Here is a 12,053-nt window from a genome sequence, read left to right as displayed (position 1 = left end):
GGAGTGGCATAGAACGGCGCTTTATTTTTCATAAGTTTGGTATTCTTTAGTACGACAGCAAACATGGCTGTGCGGCATGAAGATCTGGCCTTTTCCAAAAACTGTAAGTTTGTTATAATTGTCTTCGTAATTTCTAATAAAGCGTTTTGGACATTATGAAAGTATCTTCTCTTGCAGTTTTCAAGCATATCGAAACCATATCCGTATTCAATTGAAAAAAAAAAAAAAATCACGATGTATTGGAAACGTCAATATATTTTTCAATATCTCGTCATAACACCGATGACGATATGTTATATATTGCACCGAAAAAAATATGCGTATCTTTAATGTCCATCCCTACGACGAAGAGGCTACTGGAGCACAATGTGTCGCGTTACAGTATCATCGTTGCTTCACAAACGCTCCCGATACATCCCAGTACAGAATTAAAATATACACTGCACAACTGTAACGGTTATGGAGCTACAGTATTCAGTATAAGACCAGCTCCGACATTTCAATTTTATATTTCTCTGTACAGCGATTCGACATGCAGCCGTAGAGTAAGGGTAGCTGGGAATGTTAAAGACAATCCGTGACTTTCTGTTACCCCGGAAGTCCTGTTTCTGGTGCCAGTGACGTAAGCCACAGTGCCACAGCTCACCCTTGTAACACTTAACCCCATCGTCCCGCAGTGGCTGAGCTCTTGGAGGGCTACACACTCGCCAGAGGAGGCCGCAACGGTTCGTGCGCTTTTCAGCTGGCGCCGCCGCTACAGCCTGAGCTGCCAACATTGGCCCACTTACCACACTAACAGTGAGAGGGCTGATGTTTCTCGCAAAGACTTTTTTTACTCGTGTCCCACAGGCCACTTTCCTGTTACCGCGGCCCTTGCCCCTGTGACGGCGGACGTCTCATAGCTCGACCGTATAACGTGTGACGTAAGTGGTGGTGGTGGTTAGTGTTTAACGTCCCGTCGACAACGAGGTCATTAGGGACGGAGCGCAAGCCCGGGTTAGGGAAGGATTGGAAAGGAAATCGGCCGTGCCCTTTCAAAGGAACCATCCCGGCATTTGCTTGAAGTGATTTAGGGAAATCACGGAAAACCTAAATCAGGATGGCCGGAGACGGGATTGAACCGTCGTCCTCCCGAATGCGAGTCCAGTGTGCTAACCACTGCGCCACCTCGCCCGGTTGTGTGTGTGCGTGCGTGTGTGTGTGTGTGTGTGTGTGTGTGTGTGTGTGTGTGTGTGTGACGTAAGCGAAGGCGTGTGATTTCTCCACGAGGGTGCGTAGGTATGTACTGTGAAACCCAGTTTATGTAGACTGGGTGATACCGTAGGTCATCTGGATAATCGAAAATCCTTAAAGTCAGAAAAATGTAAAATGACATGGGTTAAAAGCCCTGAACACACGTAGTATGTTCATTTTCGAGACGCAAATTGTAGAGGGTGGGCAAAATAGAACTGGTTGGGAAATATTTTATGTGCCTAAGATAGGTAACCCAACGTACATCGTCCATACCTAGGCTGAAGATGTACGTTGTTGTGGCCTATCTGAAGGTACCCTTAAATATTATCCTGGTGCGCCCTGCTTTGCCCACCCTGTAAATTATTTCCACATACCTTTTGAGCAGGTACTGAAAAAAACAGTGAGTTTTATACACTGAAATAATCGGTAAGTTTCCTGTGAGTCAGATTCGTACGTCGTCCACATGCGTGCTGCACGCGTCTCGTCCGAAATCGTTTCCACCTGGCGTTCCAAATAAACCACTACTTTGTCCAGCTCCATTGTTGCTTCCTATGTTGTGCTGTCTTCAGATCAAACACCAATTTCGCTAGCTATCGTCAATGTTTGCAGTCGAACAAACGACAAGAATTCCATCATCATAAATCACACCGTACGTATTGTCCCTGTTATTTCACAGGCAGCCATTTACGTCTATGTCAAAGCATCCTTGAATCTCTGCGGGTACTTATTCAGCTGCAATGTTTTTCAACAGTTCCCCTATAGCCGTGCTATGTAGTGCACCTAACTTTTTGTCCATGATTCTACAATATTCTTTCTCTTTGATGTAACTTTTCACCAGCAACAAACGGGGACAATACGGTACTACACACTGTACACCTAAATCTCAGCCTGCCTTGTTAAGTCGCATGTTGCCAATAGCGGTGTATGGCGGTTGGCTGAATTTAAATTTAACGATCCGCGTCGTAGACTATGGCCGCTTTTGAGGTGAGTTTACGACATACAGACACTTGCTGTGCTAAAAAAAAAAAAAGGAGAGTGTGTACTTGGACAGCTAGGGGGAGGAGGGGTGGTGGCGCAATGCTTCTGATCACCGGTCTTAATGACAATGCCCTGTATTAAATTCCAAAACTCTCCACAGCGTCCCATAAACTGATGGTGATCCGTCCTTAGGATGGGGTCGCAGAGCTGGGCGGCCCCTTACTTGCTGTTTGACAGGTCGCACCAGGTTTCACCATCTCCCTTCTCTCATTAACGTCATCATTCAACATAACACGACACCCTACAAGCGCCCAGTACATGATTAGGCTCTCGCAGTTTACCTTGCTTTACCACACTGCAGATACATGCATTCGTATTTTGGTCTTCCTGTTGCTATAGGTTTATTTATCGATTTTCATTTTTTATGTATAGTTTACTGTTGCTATTTGAGTTCAAATTCTGTCATTTGGTCGTTTGCAGACCGCAGACGCTATAAAATGGATTGCCAAGTGGAGAAATCGAAACATTTCTGACATTTTCTTCTGTTTGAGTTCAATAGACGCGTGACAGCATTGGAGGCAGCCAGGAACATTTGCGCTACGTATGGAGGTTAATTCCACTGGACAGAGCACGGCAAGAAAATGATTTCCTCGTTTTTAGGAAGTTCGTTTCGACATTACTGACACACTACGTCCAGGAATATCGTTTAAACGCGTTAATCCACAATTCCTGACTTCAGTGTACTCGAGAAATGGCAAATATGATGAAATGTGATCATTCCAACATCGCGCGAAATTTGCATACAGTGGGGAAGGTTCAAAAATCGACCATTCCTATCCTGTATCGTTACTAGTGACACTGTCAACAACTGAGACGTCTTTCAGACACACTTCTAGAACAAGGACCAGAAAGACTACGTGAAGTGATGTTACACCACGATAGCGTCCGACAACATTCTATTAGATTGACAAGAAAACAGTATACTGGAACTGGGTTGGGAAGTCACTCCACATCCACCTTATTCACCAAATTTTGATCTTTTCCGCTCTGTGTCAAAAAACCTTTAAGGAACGTCTTTTCCGGATGAAAATGACCTCTGAACATGGCTCGACGAGTTCTTCGCGTCGAAACCACGTCATTTCTACAGTCGAGGAACCGGGAAGTTACCCTAGTGATAGCAGACTGTTATAAATAACGAAGGGGAAAACATTACTGATGACTAAAATCTCTTTTATGTGTATCTCTGCCGGCCGCTGTGTCCCAGCGGCTCTAGGCGCTTCAGTCCGGAACCGCCTCGGGCATGGATGTGTGTGATGTCCTTAGGTTAGTTAGGTTTAAGTAGTTCTAAATCTGTGGAACTGATGACCTCAGATGTTAAGTCCCATAGTGCTCAAAGCCATTTGAACCATCTTTTGTGTATCTCTTTTATCAAACTTATGGAGAAAGCCACGACCTTATTTACTAACCGAATACTTTCGTTTAGGGTGAACTTCCAGTTCCTTCACCAAATTGTCAATCCTATTCAGGTCTTCCTGCATTTTGCTACAGTGTTCTGACATCGCAACCTTCCTATGGACAACAGAGTCTTCAGCGAATAACGTCACGGGGACTCCAACATTATGCAGTAGACCATTAATATAAACTGTTGTAAATTACGAGGGACGTTGGGCATGGATTTACAACAGCGTTGTTTTATAGTAAATACCGCAGGAACGACATGCACGTCGTCTCGTAGGGCGGTCAACTAGAACATCCCGCAGACACTAGATGTCAGTTGTGAGCACTGTGAGCAGTGAAAGAAAAGCCCTTGTTTGTTGTTAAGTAGAGGAAGCTGTGGACAAGATGGAAGGTGAGTGTCGTGGATAAAGATGGACGGCACGGTTTTTGTGGAAGGAGGGAGTCAAAACAACACATATTCATAAACGTTTAACTGCGGTGTTTGGGCAAGAAGCTGCACATAAGACTGTTCACAACTGGATCGCTAGGTTCGCTAGTGAAAGGGAATGTGCACCCAAGAACGCGAGCACTGGTCGTCCGCCAGCATCGCGCTCTCCGGGGAACACTGAGGTTGTATCTCAATTGATTACCGCTGATAGGCGCGTAACCTTCGATGGACTGGAATGGCAGACAAGCCATAGCCGCGCAACTCTGCATTCGTGGGCGATTAGTATATGAGAAACGTTCCACGGGATTTGATACATGCTCAGAAGGACAGAAGAGCTGAAGTCTGTCGTCGACAGCAGAAAATCAAGAATGAACACTCAATCCATGACATGAAGATTGCAGCACTGCATTGATACCATTGGTCATCACTTCGAACACCTTCTGTAAATGGACGTACATGCCACTTTTTTTTTTACCTTCGTTGACCTTCAAAGACCTTACTGTTACATATCACTGGATTCGTCTCGATAGCCGCTATCAGAAAATAAGTACCAACCTATAGCATCCCATTTCAGAAAACAAAGTTGACCTTCAGATCTCTGAAACGACCCCACGTAGCAACAAAAACCAAAGTCACATCATGGCCCCCGTTGTCCCATGCAACGTTTGTCCCACAAACTTTTCTGGCACAGATCGGTTACTGCTGCTAGCGTGGCACGTTATCTAGATTTCACTGACTTTGAACGTGATGTGATAGTCGGCGCACGAGCGATGGGACACAGCATCTCCAAGGTAGCGATAAAGTGGGGATTTTCCCATACGACCATTTCACGAGTGTACCGTGAATATCAGGAATCCGGTAAAACATCAGATATCCAACATCGCTGCAGCCGGAAACAGAGCCTACAAGAACGAGACCAACGACGACTGATGAGAAACGTTCAGTGTGAACAGAAGTGCAACCTTTCCGCAAATTGCTGCAGATTTCAATGCTGGGCCACCAAAAAGTGTCAGCTTACGAACCACTCAAGGGAACATAGTCGATATGGGCTTTCTGAGTCGAAGGCCCACTCATGTACCCTTGATGACTGGACGACACAAAGCTTTATGCCTCTCCTGGGCCCCTCAACGCCGACATTGGGCGGTTGATGACTAGAAACAAGTTTCCTGGTCGGACGAGTCTCGTTTCGAACTGTATCGAGAGGATGGAGACAACCTCATGAATCGATGGTGCCTGCATGTCAGCAAGAGACTGTAGAAGCTGGTGGAGGCTTGTGATATCGGACCCTGACACGTCTAGATACGACTCTGACAGGTGACACGTACATAAGCACCCTGTCTGATCACCTGCATCCATTCGTGTCCACTTTGCATTCCGCCGGACATATTGAACATTTCAGTAGGACAACGCGACACCACAAGTCCAGAATTGCTAGAGTGGCACCAGGACCACTTTTCTGATTTTAAACACTTCCGCTGGCCACCAAACATCCCAACCATGAACATTACAGAGCATGTCTGGAGTGTCTTGCAGTGTGTTGTTCGGACCAGATCTCCACCTCCTCTTACTGTTACAGATTTATGGACAGCCCTGCAGCCCAGCATTCATGGTGTCAATTCACTACAGCACTACTTCAGCAGACATTAGTCGAGTCCAAGCCATATATACATACCTTACTTTCTGAGTATGCCTCGTAGACTGAGAAATTCCATGTACTGGGTGATCAAAAAGTCAGCATACATTTGAAAACTTAATAAACCACGGAATAATGTAGATAGAGAGGTAAAAATTCACGCATATGCTTGGAATGACATGGGATTTAAATTAGAAGGAAAAAAAAAACATATTGCTAGACGCGTGAAAGAACTCTTGCGGGCGGCGTTTGGTGATGATTGTGTGCTCAGCATGCTTTCGTCATGCTTGGCCTCCCAGGTTTCCAGACCTCAGTCTGTGCGATTATTGACTTTGGGGTTACCTGGAGTCGCAAGTGTATCGCGATCGACCGACATCTCTAGGTATGCTGAAAGACAAAATTCGACGCCAATGTCTCACCATAACTCCGGAGATGATTTACAGTGCTGTTCACAACATTATTCCTCAACTACAGCTATTGTTGAAGAATGATGGTGGACATATTGAGCATTTCCTGTAAAGAACATCATCTTTGCTTTGTCTAACTTTGTTATGCTAATTATTTCTATTCTGATCAGATGAAGCGCCATCTGTCGGACATTTTTTGAACGTATGTATGTTTTGGTTCAAATAAAACCCCATGTCATTCCAAGCATGTTGGTCAATTTGTACCTCGCTATCTACATTATTCCGTGATTTATTCATTTTTCAAATTTATACTGACTTTTTGATCACCCGGTATATATATATATATATATATATAGGGTGAGTCACCTAACATTACCGCTGGATATATTTCATAAACCACATCAAATGGTGACGAATCGATTCCACAGACCGAACGTGAGGAGAGGGGTTAATACAAACCAATAAAAAATGCACGGAAGTATGTTTTTTAACACAAATGTACGTTTTTTAAATGGAACCCCGTTAGTTTTGTTAGCACATCTGAACCTATAAACAAATACGTAATCAGTGCCGTTTGTTGCATTGTAAAATGTTAATTACATCCGGAGATATTGTAACCTAAAGGTGACGCTTGAGTACTATTCCTCCGCTCTGTTCGATCGTGTGTATCGGAGAGCACCGAATTACATAGGGATCCAAAGGGAACGGTGATGGACCTTAGGTACAGAAGAGACTGGAACAGCACATTACGTCCACATGCTAACACCTTCTTATTGGTCTTTTTCACTGACGCACATGTACATTACCATAAGAAGTGAGGTACACGTACACAAGTGGTTTCCGTTTTCAATTACGGAGTGGAATAGAGTGTGTCCCGACATGTCAGGCCAATAGATGTTCAATGTGGTGGCCACATTTGCTGCACACAATTGTAATCTCTGGCGTAATGAATGTCGTACACGCCGCAGTACATCTGGTGTAATGTAGCCGCAGGCTGCCACAATACGTTGTTTCATATCCTCTGGGGTTGTAGACACATCACGGTACACATCCTCCTTTAACGTACCCCACAGAAAGAAGTCCAGAGATGTAAGATCAGGAGAACGGGCTGACCAATTTATGCGTCCACCACGTCCTATGAAACACCCGTCGAACATCCTGTCAAGGGACAGCCTAGTGTTAATTGCGGAATGTGCAGGTGCACCATCATGCTGATACCACTTACGTCGACGCGTTTCCAGTGGGACATTTTCGAGCAACGTTGGCAGATGATTCTGTAGAAACGAGATGTATGTTGCAGCTGTTTGGGCCCCTGCATTGAAGTGAGGACCAATGAGGTGATCGCCAATGATTCCGCACGATACACTTACAGGCCACGGTCGCACTCGCTCTACCTGTCTGAGCCAGCGAGGATTGTCCACGGACCAGTAATGCACGTTCCGTAGATTCACTGCCCCGTGGTTTGTGAAACCCGTTTCATCGGTAAACAGGTAGAACTGCAACGCATTCTCTGTTAATGCCCATTGACAGAATTGCACTCGATGATTAAAGTCATCACCATGTAATTGCTAATGTAGCGACACATGAAACGGGTGAAAGCGGTGACGATGCAGTATGCGCATGACACTACTTTGACTCAGTCCACCGGCTCTCGCAATGTCCCGTGTACTAAAAAATGGTTCAAATGGCTCTGAGCACTATGGGACTTAACATCTGTGGTCATCAGTCCCCTAGAACTTAGAACTACTTAAACCTAACTAACCTAAGGACATCACACAAATCCATGCCCGAGGCAGGATTTGAACCTGCGACCGTAGCAGTCGCACGGCTCTGGACTGCGCGCCTAGAACCGCGAGACCACCGCGGCCGGCTCCCGTGTACTCATGTGTGGGTTCATGGCAACAGCAGCTAACACACCAACTGCACCCGCTTCTCCTGTGACGGGCCTGTTACGGACCTGTTTGCGTGCTACGACCGTACCTGTTGCATACAGCTGGCGGTAGATGTTTTGCAAAGTGCGGCACGTTGGATGCTCTCTGTCCGGGTACCGTTCTGCATACACCCTGCAGGCTTCAGCTGCATTTCGTCGACACTCGCCATAGATGAATATCATCTCCGACTTTTCAGAGTTCGAATACACCATGGTCACAGTTCCTACAACACTACACCATCACAGACGTCTGGAAACACGGTGTACTACACTTGGTCTGCGTGCGGAGTCGAATGCAGAATAACAATAGCAGCAAGCGCTACATGTGGACACTGCGACAACTAGACCAAACCACAACAGTGCACTACAGCCACACTCGTATACACGGTCGTCATCGTAAACATGTCCCTGCAGATGCTGCTCGCCGACCGTGGCCCGTGTTTGTTACAACACGCAACTGAACGTCGGAGGTTTCAAGCGTCAACATTAGGTTACAATATCTCCGGAAGTAATTAACATTTTACAATGCAACAAACGGCACTGATTACGTATTTGTTTATATGCTCAGATGTGCTAAAAAAACTAGCGTGGTTCCATTTAAAAAAACGAACATCCATGCATTTTTGTATGGTTTGTATTAAACAATTACACTAGCCCCTCTCCTCACGTTCGGTCTGTGGAATTGGTTCGTCAGTATTTGATGTGGTTATATCCAGCGGTAACGTTAGATGACTCACCTTATATGTATATGTTGTTGTAGTCTTCAGTCCTGAGACTGGTTTGATGGAGCTCTCCATGCTACTCTATCCTGTGCAAGCTTCTTCATCTCCCAGTACTTACTGCAACCTACGTCCCTCTGAATCTGCTTAGTGTATTCATCTCTTGGTCTCCCTCTACGATTTTTACCCTCCACGCTGCCCTCCAATGCTAAATCTGTGATTCCTTGACGCCTCATAACATGTCCTACCATTCGGTCCTTTCTTCTTGTCAAGTTGTCCCCCAAACTCCTCCCCAATTCTATTCAATACCTCCTCATTAGTTTTGTGATCTACCCATCTAATCTTCAACATTCTTCTGTAGCACCACATTTCGAAAGCTTCTATTCTCTTCTTGTCCAAACTATTTATCGTCCATGTTTCACTTCCATACATGGCTAAACTCCATACAAATACTTCCTGACACTTAAATCTATACTCGATGTTAACAAATTTCTCTTCTTCAGAAACGCTTTCCTTGCTATCGCCGGTCTACATTTTATATCCTCTCTACTTCGATCATCATCAGTTAGTTTGCTCCCCAAATAGCAGAACTCATTTACTACTTTACGTGTCTCGTTTCCTAATCTAATCACCCGACTTAATTCAACATTGTCAAAAGCTTTCTGTAAGTCTACAAATGCTAGAAACGTATGTTTGCCTTTCCTTAATCTTTCTTCTAAGATAAGTCGTAAGGTCAGTATTGCCTCACGTGTTCCAATATTTCTGCGGAATCCAAACTGATCTTCCCCAAGGTCGGCCTGTACTAGTCTGCCCCTCTTCAGGAACCACACGTTAGTCTGGCCTCTCAACAGATACCCCTCCGTTGTGGTTGCACCTACGGTACGGCGATCTGTATCGCCTCCCCACCAACGGACACAGGCACATAGACACAGGCAACAGAGCATGCACAATGTCGGCACTAGTACAGTGTATATCCACCTTTCGCACCAATGCAGGCTGCTATTCTCCCATGGAGACGATCGTAGAGATGCTGGATGTAGTCCTGTGGAACGGCTTGCCATGCCATTTCCACCTGGCGCCTCAGTTGGACCAGCGTTCGTGCTGGACGTGCAGACCGCGTGAGACGACGCTTCATCCAGTCACAAACATGCTCAATGGGGGACAGATCCGGAGATCTTGCTGGCCAGGGTAGTTGACTTACACCTTCTAGAGCACGTTGGGTGGCACGGGATACATGCGGACGTGCACTGTCCTGTTGGAACAGCAAGTTCCCTTGCCGGTCTAGGAATGGTAGAACGATGGGTTCGATGACGGTTTGGATGTACCGTGCACTATTCAGCGTCCCCTCGACGATCACCAGAGGTGTACGGCCAGTGTAGGAGACCGCTCCCGACACCATGATGCCGGGTGTTGGCCCTGTGTGCCTCGGTCGTATGCAGTCCTGATTGTGGCGCTCACCTGCACGGCGCCAAACACGCATACGACCATCATTGGCACCAAGGCAGAAGCGACTCTCATCGCTGAAGACGACACGTCTCCATTCGTCCCTCCATTCACGCCTGTCGCGACACCACTGGAGGCGGGCTGCACGATGTTGGGGCGTGAGCGGAAGACGGCCTAACGGTGTGCGGGACCGTAGCCCAGCTTCATGGAGACGGTTGCGAATGGTCCTCGCCGATACCCCAGGAGCAACAGTGTCCCTAATTTGCTGGTAAGCGGCGGTGCGGTCCCCTACGGCACTGCGTAGGATCCTACGGTCTTGGCGTGCATCCGTGCGTCGCTGCGGTCTGGTCCCAGGTCGACGGGCACGTGCACCTTTTCGCCGACCACTGGCGACAACATCGATGTACTGTGGAGACCTCAGGCCCCACGTGTAGAGCAATTCGGCGGTACGTCCACCCGGCCTCCCGCATGCCCACTATACGCCCTCGCTCAAAGTCCGTCAACTGCACATACGGTTCACGTCCACGCTGTCGCGGCATGCTACCAGTGTTAAAGACTGCGATGGAGCCCCGTATGCCACGGCAAACTGGCTGACACTGACGGCGGCGGTGCACAAATGCTGCGCAACTAGCGCCATTCGACGGCCAACATCGCGGTTCCTGGTGTGTCCGCTGTGCCGTGCGAGTGATCATTGCTTGTACAGCCCTCTCGCAGTGTCCGGAGCAAGTATGGTGGGTCTGACACACCGGTGCCATGTGTTCTTTTTTCCATTTCCAAGAGTGTATATTCTGTGTATGCCTCGTAGACTGAGTGATTCCATGTATATTGGCTCATGTTTAGTCATAAATAAGGTACAAAAAACTACTACTGTTAATCATTTCCGAACACTTTTCGTAAACCGATGTAAAATTTGAGACGAAGTAAGTTTGTCGAGGTGGGCCTCACTCTCGGCCACCAAGGTTTAAAGCTTTTTCTGAGCTACATTAGGTTCATTGCGACAAACTTCCCATTCAGGAGACGGTCAAATAGTAAGTGAGACGATTATATTTTAACTAAAGTTCAGTCTTGATTATGTCAATAAAATAGGTGACCGGTTTCGGTTATATTTATATAACCATCTTCAAAGCCATGGCTTCCTTGGAGGATGGTAGGCGGAGCTCAACTTATCAGTTGACTTCGTAGCAGCTGTGGAGAGCTCTCCGCCTACCGTGCTCCAAGAAGCCAAGGGTCTGAAGATGGTTGTATAAATATAACCGAAACCGGTCACCTATGTTATTGAGACATAAGTATTGTGATCGAGACTGAACTTCAGTTAAAATACAATAATATATTGATCACTGTATTCCAAAAATGTTTAACAAAATTGTGTAAGTGAGACGAGTATGCGGAGTACAGTGGGTACCTGCTGCATCTTCTCGAAGTCGAGGCAGGGCCGCTGGATGTGCGAGGCGCGCGGCGTGTGGCGGTGCCTCTTGCGCGGCGAGGCGTCCGCGGCGGCGGCTGCGGCGGAGGCGGAGGAGGCGGAGGCGGCGGGGGCGAGGCCGCAGGCGGGCGCGGGGGCGGCGTCGGCGGAGGCCGCGTAGTGGAACAGCTTGGGCGGCGGCGACAGCGAGCGGCCCGGCTTGTGCGCGTCCAGCGGCGGCCACGTGCGGAAGCGCACCGGCGTCGACATGGCCGCCAGCAGGCCCTGCACCTCGTCGTCCGACGACGAGCTCGACCCGCCGCCGCCGCCCGGCGAGCAGTCCGTCGCCAGCAGCACGTGCGGCGCCGCCTGGTGCGTCACCTGCAACGGCGCCGTCGTCACGCACTGTCGTGGAGAACAGCC

The 12,053-nt window shown here is 47.5% G+C and overlaps 1 protein-coding gene and 1 non-coding gene across 5 annotated transcripts in view; both read right to left on the bottom strand.

Annotated features, from left to right (window-relative positions):
• Positions 1-12,053, bottom strand: part of LOC126278963 (homeotic protein female sterile) — a 764,432-nt gene that overhangs the window by 424,637 nt on the left and 327,742 nt on the right. For all 4 annotated transcript variants that reach the window (XM_049979249.1, XM_049979251.1, XM_049979253.1 and 1 more), the window contains one exon: positions 11,631-12,011. In XM_049979249.1, coding sequence (XP_049835206.1) covers positions 11,631-12,011 — 381 coding nt within the window. The remainder of the gene's footprint in view (positions 1-11,630; positions 12,012-12,053) is intronic.
• Positions 1,101-1,173, bottom strand: Trnaa-cgc (transfer RNA alanine (anticodon CGC)). The gene has a single exon. It is a non-coding gene; the product is annotated as a tRNA-Ala (tRNA).

Source organism: Schistocerca gregaria, chromosome 6, assembly GCF_023897955.1.
Source record: "Schistocerca gregaria isolate iqSchGreg1 chromosome 6, iqSchGreg1.2, whole genome shotgun sequence".
NCBI classification, from domain to species: Eukaryota; Metazoa; Arthropoda; class Insecta; order Orthoptera; family Acrididae; genus Schistocerca; species Schistocerca gregaria.
Note: the sequence above shows the minus strand (reverse complement) of the source record. Positions and strands in the feature narration are given on the sequence as shown.